General features: G+C 40.8%; 1 protein-coding gene across 8 annotated transcripts in view; it reads right to left on the bottom strand.

Moving 5' to 3' along the window:
• The window catches only part of SEMA5A (semaphorin 5A), a 477,303-nt gene that overhangs the window by 22,422 nt on the left and 430,749 nt on the right, over positions 1–24,132 (bottom strand). For all 8 annotated transcript variants that reach the window (XM_049708240.1, XM_033436601.2, XM_033436598.2 and 5 more), the window contains 3 exons: positions 5,829–6,054; positions 4,371–4,589; positions 478–648 (listed from right to left, as the gene is read on the bottom strand). In XM_049708240.1, coding sequence (XP_049564197.1) covers positions 478–648; positions 4,371–4,589; positions 5,829–6,054 — 616 coding nt within the window. The remainder of the gene's footprint in view (positions 1–477; positions 649–4,370; positions 4,590–5,828; positions 6,055–24,132) is intronic.

The raw sequence follows: 24,132 nt of genomic DNA, 5'->3' as shown, positions 1-24,132 counted from the left end.
AGATTGCCTCATTTTCATTCCAAGTGGTCCCTACATGGCAGAAAACAAAGCTAATTCTTGGATGGGGTGGGCTGCTGCAGGGCATCCACTGGGCACATGGGCCAGCTGGCCTCGGAGCCTGGAACCCCCATGCCCACGGTCCTGGGGGGATTCCTGTGAAGCCACTTCACAAGGGCTCTCCTGCTTCCCCACCTTGATTCTAAGCAACTAAATGTCAGCTCCCATTACCAGCTTAAATATTTTAAGAATACTTGGTTATCACTGGTTTCTGTAACTAGTTCTGCAACTACAGCATGGTGGGAATGATTCCATTGCAGAACAATGTATTAGGAGGTCACATCACTGGCAATAGTGTGGCATTGACGTGTTCCCCTCTTTTGGTCTTATCGTGATGTGGTTTCATCGTTTCACCATTTGTATATCAGGAAAAGGGTGAGTCTGCCCTGCTGTCTGCACGGGCCTGGCCAGGTTGCTTACCGGGGCAGGGCTGCGTGTTGCAGAGAGCCTCTTCCGTGTGCAAGCCCAGGCAGATGTCGCCTCCATAGGCGGGGGCTGGGTTTGTGCACGAGCGGGTCCTCATATAATGTCCACCTCCACATGTCGCTGAGCACTTTGACCAGGAGGACCAGCAAGACCACACGCCATCCACTGGGAAGGGACACAAAGTCACACCGCTTCTGAAATCCACATCTGACCCATGCGATGTGGCTACAGAGAGTCTGCACTGTGCGAATGCGTTGTGCGCACCACTGACCATCACAGGAGGGGATTCAGGACCTTCCACCTGGCTTTTCACATTCCTCTCTACGCTTCTTCAGTTCCTCCTATTCTTTCAGGAAATAGTTCTAAGCATGTAAAATACAAGCACGAGGATGACCAAGGAGTGCATGTACATATGCAGTACAAAACCCAGTCTCTGGGAAAGACCATGAACTACAGAACAATGTTCTGTAGTTGTTCAGGTGAAGCCCCAGCTAGCGCTACCTCTGCCAGCTGCCCAAGACAGAACCAGTGTCTTATCCTCCTTTTGTGTCACTTGCAGTTTACAGAACAAACTGTGGACTCAAAGATTTCATGGACAGAGAGGCGAGGAGTGTTCTTAGCACACCATAGGTACTTAACTGATGTCATCCACAGAACACACACCTGTCCAAATTCACTTTGATTCAAAAGGTCTCCCCTCCATGAGATTCTCACTCACTGTTCCTTCTTCCTTGCACTTACTGCTTTCATAATAAAGAAGAAATAAATTATCTTATTGAATTGGAATATGACTTAGGAACAAAGAACCATCTGCTGTCCTTTGTCAGCCAAGGTCTGGAATCAGTTCTGAATCAAACACGAATTGAGAAAAAGGAGTGATGGAGAAAGACCAAGCTATTTCTCAATGTTGGGAATAAATTATGTCAGTGAAAGTACTAGTTAGACCAAACCACAGGATCATTTCAACATGGGCTCAACTTTCAAACCTTACTGCAAGTTTTGATCCACATTAGAATTGGAGATCGAATTTTTCATTGATTAATTTAAGAGGTAGTTTTATATTTCTCAGGTCTTCGATTAATTTTCAAACTTAATCATAATGAGAAAACTTGTTTTTAAAGAAAATATACCACCCCTTTGTAACTGCTTCTTGTGGACCCAAGAGGACAAAGGAGGAGTAAATGCATAGGGAGGAAAGAGTCCTAAATGAAGTAAAAATAGCCTATAAGAGCCCTGAGTCTTCCAACCCCTCCGTGTTGAGTTGCATCCTGGCCTGTGTTAGGAATTTTCTAGGAGGTGGGAGAGAGAATTGACATTTGCCCCACTCAACAACCCCCTGAACTCATGCATTCCCAAGTGGAAAGTGAGAAGGGCCACTCTGAATATTTTCACATCCCTCTATGGAAACTTGGCTTTCAAAAAGAAGGTGAGGACAGAGCTATTTCAAGACATTAAGGTTACGTGTACCTGATACTGTCTTGACCATCAAATCAACGAAAATAAAAACAGCCACTAGATCATGTTAATGGGAAGTCTCGGACGCGGGCCCGCGCCTTACACCCGAAGGCCAGGGCAGCATCCGAGCATCTGGAGGAGTCTGTACATTCAGCCGACAGCAGCATGGACCTGTGTCTGGAGCCTGGGGAGGCAGAGTGGCTGGAGGGATCCTGACTTTCCCATGTGGCTTTCCCTCCCCCACTTTACAGGATGGATCCTCATCTAATCATGTTGCCCCAGGGGTCCCCTCAGCCCCCGGGGAGGAGCCCTTCCATTCTCCAGGCTGGGGCTGTGGGAAAGACATGTCTCTGTGACCTTTCCCAGCACCTCAGCATTGCTTGGCCAGGAAAGCTGGGTAGTTTGGAGGGAAGCATCTCCTGAGGCTGGAGAAACTCAGGCAGAGACAGCAGAGGAGGACTGGAGAAGCAGGGACATTACTGAGTGGCCCACCTACAAAGCTGGGAGCTGTGTTTTCAGCTTAATGTATGTGTTGATTCATCCATCCATCCATCCATCATCCACTTATCTATCCATTACCCATCCACGCATCCACTCCTTCATCCACCCATCATCCATCCACCTATCCATCCATCCATTATCCACTCATCCATCCATCATCCATCCACCCATCCACCTATCCATCCCTCCATCATCCACTCATCCATCCATTACCCATCCACCCATCCACTCCTCCATCCACCCATCATCCATCCACCTATCCATCCATCCATTATCCACTCATCCATCCATTACCCATCCACCCATCCACTCCTCCGTCCATCCATCATCCATCCATCCATCCATCCATCTATCCATCTATCCATCCATCTAATAGATGCTCACTAAGTACTGCTACAAGCCAGTTCCTTGCTTAAGGAACTCAGAAAGTTGTTTGTACCAACTGAAAAAGATGCTATATTTGCAGTGGTGTGTGCCTTTAAAACCAATGTACACAGTATTTGGAATGACGCCTCATGCCCCACCCCTGCTTGTCTATATGACCAACTCCCATCTGTCCCTCAAGGCCCAGTCCAGGGGCAGCCTGCTTGGCATAGCTGCCATGATTCCAGCTCCATGGGTCCCCAGCTGATGTAGCCATTGCATCTTGTCATCAACCCAACCATACTGGGTTGACATTATTCACAGGATGCTTCCTCACTGAACTCTTAAGTTCCTTTCTGACCTGGACCAGGTCACTGTGTCTTTCTTTACTCAGTGAATAGCACACAGCAGGTGATCCAAAATTGTTTGCTGAAAAACTGAATGAATAAAGAAAGGAAGATCAAGTAACCAACTGCTTATTTTCTCATCATTCAATAACCATCACTGAGAGCTATTTCGAGTGTGTGCCAGGCCCACGCTGGGAGCTGAGGGCACTGCCGTGAGTGAGATGGTCCTGCCCACCTTGGGTGGTCACTCTGACAAAGTCAAAAGGCAGGATGCACAGCCAGAGGCCAGCACTCAAGATGGCCGTGAGGCACTGGGTTAAATTAAAGATCCTCTGACTGTGGGAAGGTCAGGGGGAAGCGATCCAGGTGACAGAGCTGCACTCAGAGCTGGGGCAAGAGGAAGGCACAGATGGTTAGAGCATTAAAGGTGACAGAGGAGCCTTTGGGGCTGTATTAGCAGACAACGCCCTGAGCGGGGGCGAGGGGGCTCCTTAAGGTCATTTTATTAACCCTGTGCTTCTGTGGGAAGCCTGCGGAATGAAAAGCCAGGGGTCAGGAGGAAGACCCAGACAACACAGCTCCTGTGGGTCTCCAGGAGAGGATGCTGCGTGTTTAGAGGACTGACCTCAGGAGGATGTAGACCCCTGTCAGCTGAGGGCACCAGGGACAGGCTTGGCAAGGCCCTGCTGGGCCACCCCTGATAACTGTCACTCTGGTGAGGACTCTGTGGTATGGAGGGAGGTCAGTTCTGGGGGGCGCTGGGCACATCAGAGTCTGGGAGGGACCAACCTCCAGTTTAAAGACAGGACACTGCTCTCTGGACCATGGCAGCCCAGCCCACTTCTCAAGTGGTGCAGTGCTTGGGGCCACAATCCCTTAGAGGGGCTCCCGAGAATGCTTCAGTTTCTGTTAAAGCAGAAGAAATAGATGAACATAAGCCAGCCTAGGTGATATCTGTCTTTATACCAATGTAGTTGGAAGATTATAACTATATCTATCTATATCTATATCTTTATCTACATCTGTATCTATATTTATAACTGTTATATATCTACATCAATATCTATGTCTATACTTATATCTACATCTACATCTACATTTATATCTATCTATCTATCTACCACAAATTATGTCTCAAACATAAAGCCAGGGAAGCTGAGTGAGAAAGTCTTCCAAGGCCCTTGATGTTTCGGTCTTTTCCAGATTACTCGATCCACTCACCTGGGCAGGGCAAGATGTTGCATTCCTGGTATTCCAGGGAGGGGCCCAGGCAAGGCATGCCCCCAAACTTGGGCTCCGGGTTGTTGCAAACACGCTTCCGGTTGCGAATGCCCCTGCTGCAGTCTCGGCTGCACTGTGACCATGAGGTCCAGGCTGACCAGGCCCCGTTGATGGTGTGGGAGGAGTATCTCCCAGCACGCAGGAAATCACCAGAAAGGCCTGCAAGGGAAATGGCCAAAGCACGATTCTGTTAGGAACTCTTAGAATAACCAGAGTCCAAACTAACTTTCATTCTGTAGCACTGTCTGCTTTGCTTCTGCAACTATACTCTCAAATATCAGTGGAACACTTTTTACACACCTCAGAAGCACAAAACTAAATAAAAATAACATTGTAGTTTGCATGATAATCTCCTATAACTCAAGCTTCTTTCTCTGCAGTTGCTATTAACAGGGGTGCAACTAAGAACTCAATTTGTCAATGTAGCAAAGTCCTTATACAAGTAATAGGGTTTTATGGGTAATAGGTCACTTATTGTTCTGAGAAATTTCTTACAAAGAAAATACACCTTTCTCACTTCCATTGGGAATTCTACAACAAATTGTCCTTGTGCAATTCATGTTCATTTTGATGCAAATGCCTACTGACTTAAAATATGAAAAAATATTCAGTCATTTTCTCAAAGGTAGGCAGTGTGACACAAGTTTTAAGAAAAAACTCTCAAAGTATGCCATGAAGTTCTGGGGAAATGTGAGAAGGCAGATGTGTGAACAGTTCTATCCATTGTTAAGTTTCTTGGTTCTCTACTTAAAAATTCTGGCTCAGAAACCTAGGCAGATGCTCTTCAGAGAAAATAGATTAGAAACCTTTTTCTCTGATGAGAGAGTAGTTTGTGGTTAATCAATAAAGAACACACAATTTAGCCTAATTTCATGTGATCAGAGGCAAACAGGTCCAATTTTGTATTCTCAAGATATCAATACCAAAACGTATGGCTAGTCATTAGAACTTGAAGCCATTAAGATACAAGAAGGATAAAGTATTTTTTAAGCCATGCCCACAATATACTTTTGGAGGAAATATAAGAAGTCTTTTATAAATGTTTATCAAAATTTTTCCTTAGTTTATATCATTTAAAATGAATATTAGTGTTGGTTTTATAGGTACCTGAGAATGGAAGGATTAAAAAATATATGTTTGGATAAGAGAATAAAGTTAAAGAAACAATGTCATTCATTTTCTCTTTTTTTAATTTGATGTCGTAAGAAGTAAGTTCACAGCCTGCTCTGAAATAAGGGAATAAGTGACTGAATTGGAGACAGGGTTTTCAGATTTAGCAAATAAAATACAGGAAGCCCAGTTAAATTTTAGTTTAACTGGGCTCTTCTATGAACTTAGAGATAAGACAGATCACCTGTCCCTGGAAGCGAGTCAGTCCCTACAGAGTCGCTTACTCACCGTCGGTGGAGCAGCTGCTGGTTCCATCACTAGAACAGTACCGCATCTCAATTCTCTGCCTTCCCACTTCCAGCAAGTTTGGATCAGGCAGGCGGGCCTTGCACGTGTACCGAAATCGCTGCTCGTAGTGGCCCCCATTGTCAGAGATGTTGACAGGCGTCCAGGGCGTCCAGGGTGTGGTCTTTTTCAGCTCAGGGCATGGGTTGGTATTACAAGGCTGGTACTCCTGGAGGAGAAAACACATGAAGTATGCTTATCATACTGCAGAAATAGAGACAGGGGCATCCTTCCTTAAGTGAAGGAGAGGGCTCTCTAAAATTTCAGGTCCTTACACCCACCAGCTACTCTGCAAAGTTAAAAGCACACTTTTTTGTCAAATTAGGCATTGAAGAGAATGTTCGGTGTTCAAGTTAACTGCAAAGAAATCTGCACAGTTTCTACATCAACAATGAGAATGAGATAATAAATGTAATTTTGTGTGAATAAAAATGGTGATTCCCCCCAAATCATCTTCCTTTCATTGATAAGTGACCCAAAATGTTGAATATTCTGACGTTAACTTTAGCTTTTTTTTTTTTTTTAAGATATTAGTTAAAATGAGGGAACCAGAATTTGATTTTTGGACCTCATTATGTTCAGTCTAAGATTTATATTTTAAGCTCTGGATCACAGATTCAAAGTGTTAGAATGGTAGCTTTCTAGTTGGTAACACAATACATGATAACTTTTGGTCTATAAGAAATTTTCACAAGATTTCCCTAGTTAATACATGGTTGGCATTTTTCAGTCTCACCTCCCTTCCCCAGTAACAGATACCTCCATTGTAAGCACAGCGGGGAGGACCCTGGCAAGTGGGACATGCCATTTTTGGGAGGTGGACTTTAGGACTATAAATTTGGGTCTCTTAATCTGGCAAGAATTTTAAACATTGTGTCTTCAGAAGCACGACCAAATCTAAGGGGCACAGGGTTTGACCTTGAACATAGCACTAGATGTTTCATTAGAGGGAAAACCCACAACATATAATACATTCAATTATGGCCATACTTTTTTTTTTTTTTTTTCTTTTTTGCAGCACGCGGGCCTCTCACTGTTGTGGCCTCTCCCGTTGCAGAGCACAGGCTCCAGACATGCAGGCTCAGCGGCCATGGCTCACAGACCCAGCCGCTCTGTGGCATGTGGGATCCTCCCGGACCGGGGCACGAACCTGTGCCCCCTGCATCGGCAGGCGGACTCTCAACCACTGTGCCACCAGGGAAGCCCTATGGCCATACTTTTAAAATAATTTTATTAATGTTAAACATACACAGAAAGGAAGAGTTAAATAGCTTTCTAAGATTTATTATGAAAAAGAGAATTGTTTTATCCTTCCACCATCTCTTTCAGTTATCTAGATACTTATCCCTTAGAGCTAACAACAAGAATTTTCCAGCATCAGGCATTATCCATTAACTGTGCACTATGGGAAAAGATTTAGCTCTTTATTCTTTACCCCTTTACCCCTCTTCCTGTGTCTCCAACCCAGATGCAGCCTTCCCATCTCCCATCATCTTAATGTAGTTATGCTGCACTTTTGGTTAGATCCAAATCCAGTGTTTGCACTTATCGCTAGATGAACATTATCCACAGGTGGCTGGTGCAGAGAGCTGATTGGTTTCTGTTTTGTGTCCAGTTCCCTCCCAGTCTGACTCAAGGACTCGCCTGGTTTGTCGGGGTAGTTGTCTAGTTTCTATGAACTTGTCATGAATTCACTCCCCATCAGGTATTTTGACACAGTAGGAACTGTGATGGCTGGTTTATGCTTGGAAAATAAAAAAGTCTCGGTAATATTGTATAACTGAATTCTGGTAGGAGAGAAAGTAGCCATGTGTATCCACACCAGAAGGTTTAACTGGAAGCCTGTTAAAATATTTATTTTGTCATGATTCTAATTAGTCTAACTAGTTTTCTTTACGCAGGGCCTATCTTTTAAAAGTTTTTTACAAGGGACAATACTCGAGGGCTCTTCATGTTTGTGACTTCATACGCTTCTAACAGAAAACATGTAGAGTAATCATCACCACTTTCCTGATTTGACACCTCTTGCTTCCCTTCCCTGGCCCACACTGATGCTCCCCAACCCCACACCAACACACACTGGAAGACAGATGATTTCATTTTCCTTTGTTTACAGCATGTTTTATTATGGCATCTTTTGGATGCTGCCTTTTAAGTGAAAAAATAATAACCCCAATGGATGCCATAAACTCAATCATGTGAAACACTAGACAGAACACGTGTGTGCTCTTTTTCACTGGAATGGAGACCACGTAATAGGAATGCAATCGGCCTTGTCTGGGACCTTCCAGGCCCAGTGTGTGGCAACACTGCCAGCCCCAGATTGAAAATGCCATATGCATTCCCTTCATCACTCTGCGTCAGCCTGGCTGGGCAAGTGTCCAGGGGCGGCTGGCTCCTTGCCTAACTGGACTTAAAACATATGCTGTTTATGGACCCCTGCTTTTTGCATTAACAAGTTTGACATCACCTACAAAATAGTAAGATCCCGTGTCTCAATAAACAAACACAGAGGGTCCTCCCAGTCATTCTGAGCTTCCTTGCACTAGAAATTTCACCTCTTCTATGGAGATGAAGTTTTTTTTTGAAACAGATGAATAGAAAATATATTTTAAAGCCTGGTTGGCCTCTGTGTACTGGTAAAATGCTCAGAAGGGTGGGGGGATGGTGGCGGCTGTCACATGTCCCAGAGGTGGGTACACCTCACAGGTGAAGAAGATCAATTCAGGCCCGTTAGACCTCAACCTCTGATAACAAAGTCTGTTCTTATGTTCCATTAGCTCCTCACTGTACAAAATCCAACAGGAGTCTCAGGACCTCTCCTTTCAACTGCCTTTTAAGATTTGATGATGATGCATTCATTTAAAATATCAAATTATGAAATACTGAGAAATGGTATGACTGATGTGTTTTATATTAATGACCAAAATTATAAAGTGGTTCAATCCAGTGGTGAGTAGTTGTATGGCTTAACTGAGCCTGTATGCTCCAAGTTACTGAGGAACTGCTGCTGTGAGTAAAATAGAGAGATGGTGACAAGCCAAGCAAACCCAAATTTGAATGGAACTTGAACAGCATTATAGTTGATGCTTAAAAGAGAAATTATTTTAAAAGGGATTTCAGGGAGCTAATTATTATACCTGTCACATAGGAGTCTTAATATTCTGGTGGAAAATATTAGATAAGAATGGTTAATAAATCAATCTCACTGTTGCTATATATCCAAAGGAATTAAAATCAGGATCTCAGAGAGATACCTACACTTCCATGTTCATTACAGCATTACCCACAATAACCAAGATATGGAAACAACATAAGTGTCTAGCGACGAATTAATGGATAAAGAAGATGTGAGATATAACTGATTCATTTTGTTGTGAAGCTGAAACTAACATACCATTGTAAAGCAATTATACTCCAGTAAAGATGTTAAAAAAAAAAAAATAATAAATAAATATATAAATAAATAAACAAAAAAAAAAAAAAAAAGAAACATCCTACAAAGAAAATCCTAGGACACACACTACAAGAAAACTAGAGATTGATATCCTTTATGAATGTAGATTAAAAAAAAAGAATGTTCAAACCAAACTCATAAAAAATACACATAGAATTTTACACCATAACCAAATATGATTTATCCCAGGAATGCAAGAGTGGTTTAATATATGAAAACCAATGTAATACATTATACTAATATTATAAGGGATAAAAAAAGAAAAAAAAAAAAAAAAGATGTGAGAGAGACAGACAGACACACACACACACACACACACACACAGTGGAATATTATTCAGTCACAAGAAAGAAGGAAATCCTGCCATTTACAACAACTTGGTTGGACCTTGAGGGCATTATGCTAAGTGAAATAAGTCAGACAGAGAAAGACAAGTTCTGTGTGACGTCACTTGTATGTGGAATCTAAACATGCCAAACCCAGAGAAACACAGAGTAGAGTGGAAGTTACCAGGGGTTGGGGAAAATGGGAAAATGTGGGTCAAAGGGTACAAACTTCCAGTTACAAGATTATCAAGTTTGGGGATCTAATTTACAGCATGGTGATTATAGCTAATAATACTGGATCCTATACTTGAAAATTTCTAAGAAAGTAGATCTTAAATGTTCTCACCACAGTAAAGAAATGATAATTTTGTGACAGGATGGAGGTGGTAGCTAATGCTATGGTGATAATTATTTTGCAATTTATAAATGTATCAAATCAACACATTGTGCACCTTAAACTTACATAATGTTATATGTCAATTATATCTCAATAAAGCTGGAAAAAAATAAAATAAAGACAGCAGCCGATGCAAGGACAAAAAAGAAAAACAAAAGGTCAAGAACAACAAAGGAAAAAATAAACATGGTTACTACATCAATTTGAAACAGTTCTCCTAACATGTTGCCTATGTTTTATATGTCCCAGTCAACAGTGATACAACCATCCATTTAAAAGTTTAATCTGGAGACCTGGGAGGCACCTGCCTATTCTCCCTCACCTCTAGGCCAAGTCCTATAGATATGGCCTCTTAGGCTCCTTCTCTCCTCCCCTTCTCAACTGTTTCTTTTCTAATTCAGGTCACCATCATCTCAGTCCTGTTTCACAGAATCAAAGCGTGTATTTCACTGACATTTAATTGTGTATTTATAAGTCTGCCTCCACAAACAGATTGTAAATTTGTCAAGAGCAAGAACTTTGCCATATTTATTTTATATTACCAGTCCTAAGTATAATACTATAATTTTTTGGTGAATGGATAAATCAATTCACAAATAAGCCCATTCTGGTGGAATCTACATAAATCTGGGGAAAAATTAGATGGTTAAGCAGGGCCCCATTTTGCTGTTTATTTTTCCTTTGAGAAAACTAAAATATCTTACATTCCATAGGTAGAAAGTAAAATAGATGGTAACAGTCCAAGAAAAATTTTGATACCATGTGTTTAGCACAAAATAAGAAAATTACCCTTGAAGTGTTTTCATCAATAGCTGAATATGTGAACTAAATATATTCTCGTATGGAATACCTATGGTTTCCATATGTACTTATCAAATACTCTTTCAGTAACTAAGTTGTTACACTCTGAAACAGAAAGCCATTCTGCACCAGAGGAACAAGAGAGTAATGCAGCTGTGCTTGCGAAGGGCCAAGGTACTGAAGCATACGTACAGAGGTAGATCTGTGATCCCAGGAGCTTGAGGAAGCAGAGCACAGATTGACAGGAAATCCTGGAAATTAGTTTCGTGGTCCCAGCAAGAAAGAGAAAGAAAAGGGAGACAGCGCATTCAAAATTATAATGCCACGGAATGACTTCTGCTTCCAACCAAGATGGGGTAACACAAATGGGATGAACTCTTTCACCAAGAATAACTTTAAAATACATAAAACAATAGTTTGTAAGACATCGGACGTTAGGCAACGAAGGGCAGTGATCACCAAGTTTCGGACCCATGAGGTGAGCTCCACAACCGACCCAGCCTACAAACTGGAGAAGGTTTCCAGGTGATGGTGGAGGAAGAAGAGACCCAGGCACAGACTAGTGAGTGGGGAGACAGAACTGGGAGGTAAAGGAAGCCAAAGGGGCCGGGGTTCTCAGCAGGAGAGGGCTGCACAAAGAAGAAACTCCAGTTATGCACAGCTCCCTCGTTAGGTATTCAGCTGAGTAGAAACCCGTGAATGTATGTGTATGAAGAGACTACACATGGGTGGGGAAAGACCCACCTGAAAAGATCAGAGGGAAGAGTGCACGCTGGGGATACTGCTTGCTCCTAAGAGCCAGACTGAAAAGCTTCATAATTCTCCTCGCATCAGTTAGGGTACCAGGAAGGGTCTTGTCTCCACCGTGCGGAAAAATCACCCCAGACTAAACTCTGCTCTCATCTCAACTAACAAAGCTTACAAGCAAAAACCAAACAGATCAAACCTAGTTTCACATAACTTGATCTTGTCCCAAAGGACAGCTCTTGCATAATCTGGGGAATACAAAAGTGTCCAACGTACAACAAGGAAAAGGTCACAGTGTCTTAAATCTAATCTAAAATTACCAGGTATGCAAAGAAGCTGCTAAAAAAACACAACTTAAACTGAGGAGAAAAATCAGTCAATTGAAATTGGCACAGGAAAGCCATAGATGACAGAATTTGTAGTTAAGAATATGTAAAACTGTTATAATAACTGTATTGCATATGTTCAAGGAGCTAGAAGAAAGACAACCTGTTAAGTAGAAACATGGAAGATATAAGGAAGAAATAAAATCAACTATACACAACATTCTATGAGGTCGACTTTAATCTGGTATAAAAAACCAGACACAGACATAAGAAGGAAAGAAAACTACATGTGAATATTCCCCATTAACTTAGACACAAAAGTGCTTAACAGGATTTTAATAAGCAAAACTCCAAACTATTTAAAAAGGTTAATAGCTCATAATTATGTAGGGAGTATGTCAAGGGTGCAAGGTTCATTAACATTTAAAATTGGATCAAGGTAATTCACTTTATTAACAGTCTAAAAAGTAAACCCATATGGACATCTCAATAGATACAGAAACGTCATTTGATAAGATGCCCAAACCCACTCCTTATAGAAACTCTCAATCAACTAGGATAGAAATAAATTTCCTAAGTCTGACAAAGGACATTTATTAAAAACATAAAAGCAACATCTTAAAGGTTAAAGCCTGCATGCTTTTCTTAAAGCTGAAGAATATAAGATCAATATAAAAGATTAAGTCTGTTTCTATGTACTAGCAATGAGGAATCATAAATTAAAAGAATGCCATTTACAATGCTCTCAAAAATATGAAATACTTAGGAATAAGTCTCATAAAATATGTGCATGACTTGTACACTTAAAGAAAACTTAATCTTCTAAATGATCTATAGAATCAATGCAATCTTAGTCACAATTCCAGAAGGCCTCTTAAAAAAAATAAAATTTGACAAGCTAATTCTAAAATTCACACAAAAATACAAAGTATCTATCAATAGAATAGCAAAAGCATTTTGCAAAGAAAGGACATTGTTGGAGGACTTACACAACCTGACTTCAAGATTCATTATAAAGGTACAATAATCAAAATGCTGTGGCATTAAGATTGAAAGATTGAGCAAAGGAGTGGAATGAAAAGCCCAGAAATAGACCCACATGCATATGGCTTATTGATTTTTCAAAAAAGGTGCAAAGGCAATTTAGTGGTAAAAGCAGTCTTTTCATCAAATGGTGCTGGAACAATTTGATATCCATATGTGAAAACCTGAACTTTGATCAATAACTTGCTCTACCCATGATAATAAACTCAAATGGACCACAGAACAATATCTAAAAGCATAAAACATATAGAATAAAACCTGGGAGAATATTTCTGTGACCTTAGGTTAAGCAAAGATTTCCTAGATACAATGCCAAAAGCATCAGTCATAAGAGAGGTAAAAATAAGTTGTGTTAATCAAAATCAGAAACCTCTACTTTTGAGAGACACTGACTGTTAAGAGAATGAAAGACTAGTCACACATGGGAGAGAATATTTGCAAATCAGTTATCTGATAAAAGGCTCATACCCATTATACACTTAAAAACTTAAAACTCAACAATGAAAGAGGAAAAACAGTATAATAAGCATTGTCAAGCGTTATGGAGAGACATTTCACCAAAGAAGATATACAGATGGCAAAAAAGCATATGTAAAGGTACTCAACATCGTTGTTTTTTGTTTTTTGTTTGTTTTTTTAAGAATAAAAGTAAATTAACACAGATATAGGGAACAAATGTATGGACACCAAGGGGGGAAAGTGGGGTGGTGGGGTGGTGGTGTGATGAATTGGGAGATTGGGATTGACATATATACACTAATATGTATAAAATGGATAACTAATAAGAACCTGTTGTATAAAAAAAATAAAATCCAAAAAGAATAAAAGTAAATTAAAACCACAAGAAACCACCACACACTTATTAGAATGGCTAACATGAAACAGAACAAAAGAAACCTCGAACCTGACGATATCAAATGCTGGTGAGCTTGCAGAGCAACAGGAACTCTCATATCCTGCTAGTAGGAATGTAAAGTGACACAACTGCTTTGAGAACTATTTGACACTTGGCTAAAAGCTTAAACATACACTTACCATATGACCTAGACATTTCCCTGCTAGATATTTACCCAAGAGCAAAGAAAGGATATGTCCATACAAATACCTGTACATGAATGTTCACAACAGCTTTATTTGCAATAGCCAAAAACTGGAAACAATGCATATACCCATCAGCAGGTAAATATCTAAGCAAATAATATCCAAATAAGAGACTACTCAATAATAAAAAGAAATGGACTGTTGTTATATTCAACATAGAAGAATCTGTAAAGAATGGTGCTACGTGAAAGAAGCCCCCAAAAATGGAACGACAATGTATAATTCCATTCACATAAAATCATGAAAAGAGAAAACTATGCAGAATCAAAAAGATGAGTGGTTACCTGAGACTAGGGAAGGCAGGGAGGTATATGAGGGAGGGGTTACGAAAGGAAACAAGGAAACTTTTGAGTTGATGAACACATTCATTCTCTTGTGTTGATGGTTGCATGGATGTACATATCTGTTAAAATTTATCAAATGCTAAACATGTGCAGTATATGGTATACCAATCATACTCAATAAAATATTAAAAGCTATGTGGTCACTGAAAGACAATTCTCTTTCTAAAAATTGGTGGTTATTTTGCTAATTTAGAAGTGATATTCAAAACAGTTGTGTTTGCACGTACCTGCACACAAACTAAGATTACAGTTATTTTATGGCATTCATGCTGGAATATTTGAGACCGAACGTAACTACTATTTGTAGATAAATGTTTCACAAATACAAAATGTGCACGATCAAGCCAATTTTACCTGTCATCCCACATCCTACATTGTATGATAGAAAATGTTATTTTCTATCACACGATCAGCCAGTGTAGCAACTGCCTGCTTAGCCTACATATACATGTGCATCAACTGCATTCTTTGATAATCTTATTCCTCTTACAATCAGTGTCTTTAGCTTCAGTGCATTTTCATGCTGATACAGGTCTTTGAACACGAAGGAGTTAAAATTATCTTCCGTGGGGTTTGGAGATGTTTGTGAGTCACAGGATGGCTTGGTGGAAGTAGCACTCAGCCCCAAGGCCACCTTCTAACTTACTGTATAATCCTTGGCAAATCTTTTGAACATGTCTTAATCCGTTCAGGCTGCTATAACAAAATAGCACAGACTGGGTGGTTTATAAACAACAGGAATTTATTTCCCACCATTCTGGAGGCTAGAAGTCCAAGATCAGGGTGTCAGCATGGTTGGGTGAGGGTCCTCTTCCGGGTCACAGATGTCTCTTTTTATCCTCACATGATGAAAGGGGCTAGCTGGCTCTCTGGGGCCTCTTTCATAAGGACACCAATCCCACTCATGGGGGCTCCACTCTCATGATCTAATCACCTCCCAAAGGCCCCACCCCCTACTACCATCACCTTAGGCATTAGGTTTTCAACACATGGATTTTGGGGGGACACAAGCATTCAGCCCATAGCAGAACACACTGCAACAAACACCAAATGAAGGGTTACACAAGATGATCTCAAAGTACTTAACAAACACATTTTGGAATCCAGAATCTTGCTTTTAATCTAGTCGGCCAACCCCAAATAAATATTCAGTGATGCACTTGAATCTGGTTCATAGAAGGTAAAACGATTTGATATCCAAAGGCTACATGACAGTCTATGCTAGCTACTTTGAAGAGGGGATGCTGATTTAGAGATTTTAAAGAATGTTCTTGTTTTATTTCCATTACTATTATTAGTCATTAAAGGCCCAATGAAATAAAATAGAAATACTCTTTAAAATGTGAAAGCAATATTGGAACAGAAAGAGTGAATATTTTTAAGTAGAAAATCCCACTGTTCTATTGCAGTAACTGCTTGCATTTCAGCAGACCTCCTCTGGGTAGCCACAGTCCTCTCTTTGGCCATGTTCATACATCTTTACTGTATCACTCGTTTGCCTAAGGGTCTCCAAACCCTGCAAGCGTTCTGAGGGTAAAGCCTGGGGCTGATGCAACTTCCTTCCTCATTTGGGTGACTGGCAGCACCTCTGGCTCCAAAGGGGGAGAGGATTGAGACGAACATCTCAAGGGCTTTCAAATGGGTGCATTTATCAATACTTTCAACAAGCAGTCAACCTGCGTTCTTCTAAGTGCAGAAAAAGCAGCAAAATACTCCTCTGCTTTCATATTAAAAAAAGATGTGTGCGCCTGTGTGTGTTAGATTATATGCATGTGCATATCTATAAAAATGGAGCTGGCTTTCCTCCTTACACATACTTTTAGGCATTCCTTTTTATAACACTGTAGAAATCCCAAGAGAATAAGAAAATCAGTGCTGTCGCTGGTAATCTTTTTTTATTATGGAGGCTGTGATTTGTGGGCACTCTATAAACTTACATCTCAAAGGAGAAGATCCATTTATTTGGTTTATTCTCTCACTATCATGCCCTTAAATTCTTAGTCCCTGAGGGCGAACATCAAGAATTCAGATATCTTTTTTTTTCTGGCAAATACCTTGCAACAAGAGGAGAAACTACTTTTAGTTAGGAGTGAAAGCCTACCATTGGGAAAAATGTTTCCTTCCCAAACTGACCATTGAAATGGGTGACCTTGAGCAAAAAATCCACCCTTTATTTCCATTCCTCCATTTTTAAAGAAAAAAAATGCTTAACTGTAATATACTTGCTTCAGAATAGTTGGACCTATTTTAAGAGTTCTTATGAGGAATTTCGGAAGAACAAGAGTAAATAACACAAACCAAACTGACGTTGTGTTATTTAAGATCGAGGCTTTGAAAGGACAACTCATGGGGCATTGCTTTTACACTAATACATGGGGGCAGTCGCCCTGGATTCTTTTAAGTACAAAAAAACAATAGTCACTTGCCTTCTTACTAGAAAATGATCCTGTGTGTGGGGGTGGGGGTGGGTGGGTGTGTGTCTCACCACCTCACTGTACATATACAACTGCAGAAAAACATGGCTTAAGAAAAGAAAGAAAAAATACTCCCTATCATCATAGGATTTGGATGTTATGGTTATAGCCATATTTGTGTGGGCTAAAGTGGCTTAATTTCTTGGCAAGAAGATGCAAAATCAAATTAGATTAATGGAGTGGTTATGGAAAATTCAGTCATGAAGATACAGGCTAAAACCATACTCATGGCTTGGGCAAACCCTAATTAAAAAAATTAAATGTATTAAAAGCTGTTACTTAGCAGCCTAGGCAACCGTTGGTATTTTACCAACACCTGGTTATTAGTCTGTGGTTTGATAAGTAAACATTTATTTTATATATAAATTAATTTCTAAAATAATTTGTTTTGAGCTTTTGAGGAATGTATTAAAAATAAATGTGAGGGCTTCCCTGGTGGCACAGTGGTTGAGAGTCTGCCTGCCGATGCAGGGGACACGGGTTCGTGCCCTGGTCTAGGAAGATCCCACATGCCGCAGAGCGGCTGGGCCCATGAGCCATGGCCACTGAGCCTGCACGTCCGGAGCCTGTGCTCCGCAACGGGAGAGGCCATGACAGTGAGAGGCCCACGTACCACCAAAAAAATAAAATAACATAAAATAAATAAATAAATGTGAGTCAGATGGTGATGATAAATATATACAACTTGTTTTTACCTGACCATTGACTGCAAAATGATTAAATACCATTTTCCTCTTTTAGATAATTTGGATGCTTTTATTTTTTTCTTTATTCTGCATGTGTAGCTAAAGGGACATAGGCCAAAACAGAATTGTAATGTCTTTTTCTATTTGCTTACTCAGCTGACATCAGTTTTCTTCTGCCTTTCATCAGGCATGGAGGGTTGAGTAGTCCTACTTGGAGCCTTGGGTCTGGTCTATTTGGTCATTAGTCACCTCCACCATGCTTCCTTGGTTATGGCACAGCTATGATCTTAAGGGTGCCCTGACAGTAAGCACCCACTCGCAGACTCTGGTAGGCAGAATTCTCACACGCCCCCAAGAGCCCCACCACCTGGGTATCACATCTTATGTAATCCCTTTCCTGTGAGTGTGGGTGGGTTCTATGAAAATGATGGCATAGGGAGGTTCCTCCTAATCTAAGACCTCCTTGTAGTGGACTAAAGACAGATTCTCCTGCTGGCTTTGAAAATATTGGCTGCCACATTGTGAGGGGACCACATGGCTAGGACCTGAGGGCAGCCACTGACAACATCCTCCTACCTACAGCCAGAAGAACACGAGGACCTCAGTCCCCAAACTTCAGGTCACTGTGTTTGAGTGAAATAATGTTGGGTAAATGTCTTTTGTTTAAGGGCACGAACAGAATTTAAGATGGTGTTCTGTTCCTTCTATGGAAGAGCTTTTCCTAAAGTGTATCTTCATGGGGTGCTCATGGCACTACAGAGACAAAAGCATCTGTTGTCAGGAGGGACTGAGAAGCTCTGGGTTCAACAGAGTTAAACGGGTTTCGTCAAACCAGGAGTGCTCAGGGCTGATCTTGGAGCCCTTTTCTTAGAGCTTCTCAGGGAACCAGAGTGGAATAGAGGGCACCTTAGCAAATGCTGTCAGAGAGGATGCTACCGGGAATCAAACAAGTTCTCAAAAGGTGAGAGCAGTTTTCTCATCGGAGCACTGATTCTACAATCAACTTTATTGATTCAAACTGAAAATAGGGGTGTATCCCCAGAGTTCTGAAGTTGTATGGAAGTCATCCCTCTTCTGCCAAACCTAACCAGGATTTAACAGACTGAGGATGCAGTCCTACGTTCATAAGATCCTTAGCCCACTTGACTCCATGTTCTAATCAGGAAAGCCATCTAGAATATCCCTCTCCTTTAAGCCTGTGGGTGGGTGGCTTTCCAGAAAGTGTATGAGGTATAGGGAGCTGGTACTTCATTTGTCTTGCTCCTCCAATGACTTCCAGTCTGAGGTTATCTATAAGTGGGCTAATCAGTTCTTATTGTGAAACTCTTCGCTCATTTCCAAGTTCATTGCCTTATGTGATAACCAGGGGAGGCCACCAGGTCTTAACCTAACCTAGGGCCTCAGCTTTCTCATTTGAAAAATGGGCACATAAAGAAACATCATTGGGACTTCCCTGGTGGCTCAGTGGTTAGGAATCTGCCTGTCAACGCAGGGGACACGGGCTCAAGCCCTGGTCCGAGAAGATCCCACATGCCGCGGAGCAACTAATCCTGTGCATCACGACTACTGAGCCTGTGCTCTAGAGCCCGCGAGCCACAACTACTGAGCCCACGTACCACAACTACTAAAGCCCATGCGCCTAGAGCCCGTGCTCCACAACAAGAGAAGCCACCGCAGTGAGAAGCCCGTGCACCGCAACAAAGGGTAGCCCCTGCTCACCGCAACTAGAGAAAGCCCGCGTGCAGCAACAAAGACCCAACACAGCCAAGAATAAATAAATAAATAAATAAAATAAAAAGAAGCACATCATAATTATCGGGGACTGTTAACAAGATAAGGTGTTCACAGTGATTAGCAGGGATCCTGGCACATGGGGCATCTTTGGTCTGCACAGAAGCCTGGAAATGAAGATGGGATGCAGAACGTGAAAATATTAGGGGTTCTGCAAAGTTGGTCACTAGCAATCTTGAGAAATCACCCTCTGTCCAAGAAAACGCGGATGGTCACAAAAACCCCTAATGATCCCAGCAAGGTTACACACAAGGGAATGGATTTGCCTACCTGACAAAAAAGGTTTGAACTTAACTTGCATCCAAGTTTCCAGGTACATCATTTCACTCGCTTGGGAATGTGATCATCCAGTAGAAAATTATCTTCGAAATTTGTTCTTAACTGAGTTTACATGAAGCTGACTTTCTATCAGTTCACATTCCTTAAATAATTAGTTAAGATTTCATGTCCTAAAAGATAGTAGTAGGAACATTTATTTAATCTAAAATTCCTACACCATGAATGATGCATTTGGAACACTCACTGCTAAGGTCAAAGTTCTTCTGTCATTTCCTTTCACCAGTATGGAAATGTTCAGAACTCTTGGGTATTCTTTTGCCTGTCTAAGCTGGGATCCCATCATTTAATGGATATGGGAAATGAAAAACACGTATGTTTTATCAACATCTTTGCTTAGAATTTAAAGCACAAGGAACCCTTTTTTGGCTCGTCTTTTGGCCAATTTACCTTGGGAAATTATGTTCCTCAAATAAAGTTGTGTAAATGACTTTCTTCTTATAATTCAGATGAACTAGGTTTCTATTACCTCATGAATCTTTCCTGCCAGAAATTATGGGTAATGTCCTAAGTATCTAAATTTAAACAATTATATTTTTGAAATTAAAAGTCAAAGTAATATTGTACAAATGACGTTTTCAATGAACAACACAGTCATGAAAATAGAAGTATCATGTTATCCATCCACTCATCCATTAATCTTTATTCCAGTCATCACCGTTGGAGCATCTATACCTCGTGCAAGATGCTAAGCTACATCCTCAGGGGGTCTTAGATGTTAGTGGTGAAAATGAACAGGGGGAGTTCAAGGTAGACACGTGAAAGTGCCATTAAGTCCCACACCAACTATGTGTTATGGGAATTAAGATGCAGGGGGAACTTGATCTTAAATCACATGAGGACACAGTAATTGACACTGTGGCCAATGCCATGGGCCACTCGGCCTGGGGTTCTGTGTCTGACAGACCGACCAGTTTTATACCAAGGGGTGTATTACTCCCCAGCCACAGCATCAGAGGTTGGACGCACCCAACAGCTTAGTTGCCTTGAGCAACCAATTCTGGCTAAATTATCCATGCCTTCCTAGTACGATGTCACTGCTAATACAAAACAAATGAAAACCCCAGTGCAATCTTATCCACTTTAAGTTTCAAGTTTTGACTACAGAAAATAAAAAACTAACAGGTTAAAATATAAGTTGTCAAAAGAGTTGGGTATGTGTCCATATTTTTTCTTAATAAAGTTAAAATTCGTTATGCTCCAATTTTATAAGTGTTCAGAATGCATGCACAGGGTCCCAGCAGCAGGTCTGATGAAAAGAGGAAAGTGCGACAGTGACCTGCTCAGGACTGTGGTCACAACTGATGGCCAAGGGTCATTCCAAGGCCTGGGTGCTGTCTCCAGATCTTCCTTACTCTACTGGCTTTCCTCTCAAAGCTGGGAGCTACATTCACAAGCGACCACCAATCTCCCAGCAAAGGAGACTCGTTTCAACCTGAGGATAGAGGTGTTGCTCTTTCTTGGTAGAGTCACAATCTCAATGCGGTAATATAAATATATAACGACTTTCCTAATATCATTTTCAAATAGACTATCACAAAAGTGAATGATGTTTCTCAAATAAACTATCACAAGAACGAATATTCTGTCTAAATGAAGTGACAACATCATAACACAATCATTTGTCTAAGACCGCTCTTGAAGTATAAGATTTATAAACTTCTCTCCCAGAACTTAATTTAACAGTTTATTGATGTCTTGGGGTTATAATTAAATTTATTTATTACTGACAATACTATTAATGCATTCGGTTTGTTGCTGTTGCTGTTTTCCAGAGCCTAAACACATTTCTCACGTTTGCCTGAATTTTTTTTTCCGTGACCTGAGTTTTCGGCCACAGCTCTGCTGTCTTATGCCCCCGCTTCTCGCGGTCCTCTTTCTCCCTCCATCTATGTGATATTCTGGACAATGGATCATTAAGCTGATTGGAGCACACAGCAAAGAGAACAGGCAGAACTTGTGAGGGCTTGGAGTCTGTGCCACAAGGCTGGACAGCAAAACCTTTGTACACACCTGCTTCCTAAACCTGGCCTGACCCTGGCTGCCAGCATTGATGTGGCGGCTCTCCCGTTGCTGAGGACTGCGGTCGAATTAGGATATTCAAGATGTTAAGTTCAAACTTATAAGTTAAACAATTCTGGCCTTTAATATCCTTAACGTGTGGCTATGATGCAAAACAGTTTACCTAGAAGTTTGCTATAAAAAATAATTGTCCAAATCAACTTTTAATGACTGATCTACATTATGGATTTTCATCTACTTAAATACAATTTGAACATCTATAAATTCCTAATATACAATATGGTGATTAAATTATTAAGTGGGTAAAATTCCATCAAATCCATATATTGGTCAAAGATATTTATTTATCCTGACATAATTTGTACATTCCTTAGATTTTAGCCATACAAAACTTCCCCAATTGTCACTATATAAACACACTTGTATGTGTGTGTGTGCGTGTATATATATATATATATATATATATATATATATATATATATATATGAAAATAGAAAAACTTATAATGGAGGTCACTTATGTGGAAGTTCCTACATGAAGATTATCTAAACCAATAAATGTGGCTACAAGTCTCTTGTTCTAGAATGTTACTTCTTTAATAAAGCAGGGATGTTTCTTTTTTCTTATTTAAAGTTATCTTTCAGGACTATAGAAAATGTCCCAGTTAAAATATTTAGGATTCTGTACTGTGAATGACTTTAAAATTCATTTTTTCTCTTCTAGGAAATGTTGTAAAATTTAAGCAAGACTACTGACTGCTTTCTGCTTCAATTTATATTCATTTAGGCAAAAAAAAAATCATAAGGCGGCTGAATAAAAACTCCTGTCCTTCCAAAATATGACTGAAGTAATTCTAAATTGCTTAATTTTCCTACAAATATAAGTATATTGAATAAGAAAAATAACTGGTACGTTAGGGTGACAATAGACATCTAAGTTTTCTCTTATGTTGTGACAGAAAAAAGTTTCGTTTTCTTCTTTTCAATCATTCCTCAGTGTTAGAGGTTATTTGGCTTTATTATACCATGAAAGGTCCTTGCCCATATTCAGACAGAACATTACAGTCAGGGGAGTGAGATGTGCGGTGTTTTCAAACAAGAGTTTATATGGGCAGGCAGGAATGACACCAGCAGCTAGAAGCCTAAATATGTAGTAATATATAGAACATGCAGTTATATATGAAATATATATATATAATTTCACAAAATTATAGTCAAGGTCATATACAAGGAGGCTCTACCGTAAGACAGTCTGAATGGTGGAGGCGGTAGCCTCGACAAACGCTGGCTAATTAGTGTTAATGCATTTCCGTGACTCCATGTTACCAGCAGGATAAAGCCCAAAGTGCTCAGCTTTCCAGACTCAAAAAATTAGATCCACTGCACTGGCTCAACCCCTCCCATCCTGTGGCCTGTACCTGAGCCATGTGGCAGATACATGTCTTAAAGACCCACAAATACACACTGTGGCTTCAGGCCTCTCTGCCTTTGCTGCTGCTGCCTTTACTGTAACATATGATTCTCCTATAGTTACCTGAAAACACCACTCCCTCCTTCACGTCACATTGTGCCCTGGAAAGTAACAGACGAAGGATGCAGCGTCACAAGGACCTGCCCGCACAGGGTGTCTCCAGTGATTTGTGAAGACACCTGCTACCTAGTTCTTGTGTTCTGTTTCTAGCTCAGCACTGGACACTTGCTGCTTGTCACACAGCAGAAGACCTCCCGGCCCTTCCTCCATCAAATATGGCACTAATGGGGTCCATGCATCTGAAAACCAGCCTTAGCTCCTGTATTTTTGATAACCTTTCCTCAACGGTCCACAAAATCTTTAAAAACACGGAATAATCTTTCAATCAATAAACAATACACGAACAGACAAAGATCAAGCGGCCATGGTTCAAGTGGGGTAGGGGCCAGGAGCTCGTCCAGCTGGGCAACAGCCCTGCCCCCAATGCCACCTACAGGGGCTCAACGGGGTGCCCTTTGCCAAATACACAATAACGTCTGGCCTACAACTGAAGACTGGCCATTAACTAGTAGCCCCTGATCTTTGAGACACAGGTAAGTGAGCTGGCAGGAATCCTTGGGATAAATCATTCCCATCCTTGACCTGACAACTCTTATTTCTTTGCCTTGTTGTACTGAATTGGCCATGATCTCCAGAATAATATTAACATTAGCAGTGCTGGCAGGAATCCATGGCTTTTCTTTGACTTTAATTGAAAAGCTTCTAACCTTTCACCATTATGTGTGATGGTGTTTGCTGTATCATTTTAATAGGTATCCTTTGTAAGGTTAAAAAAGCTCCCATCTGGGCTTCCCTGGTGGCGCAGTGGTTGAGAGTCCGCCTGCTGATGGAGGGGACGCGGGTTCGTGCCCCGGTCTGGGAAGAT

Source organism: Orcinus orca, chromosome 3 (genome assembly GCF_937001465.1).
Source record: "Orcinus orca chromosome 3, mOrcOrc1.1, whole genome shotgun sequence".
Lineage (NCBI taxonomy): Eukaryota > Metazoa > Chordata > Mammalia > Artiodactyla > Delphinidae > Orcinus > Orcinus orca.
Note: the sequence above shows the minus strand (reverse complement) of the source record. Positions and strands in the feature narration are given on the sequence as shown.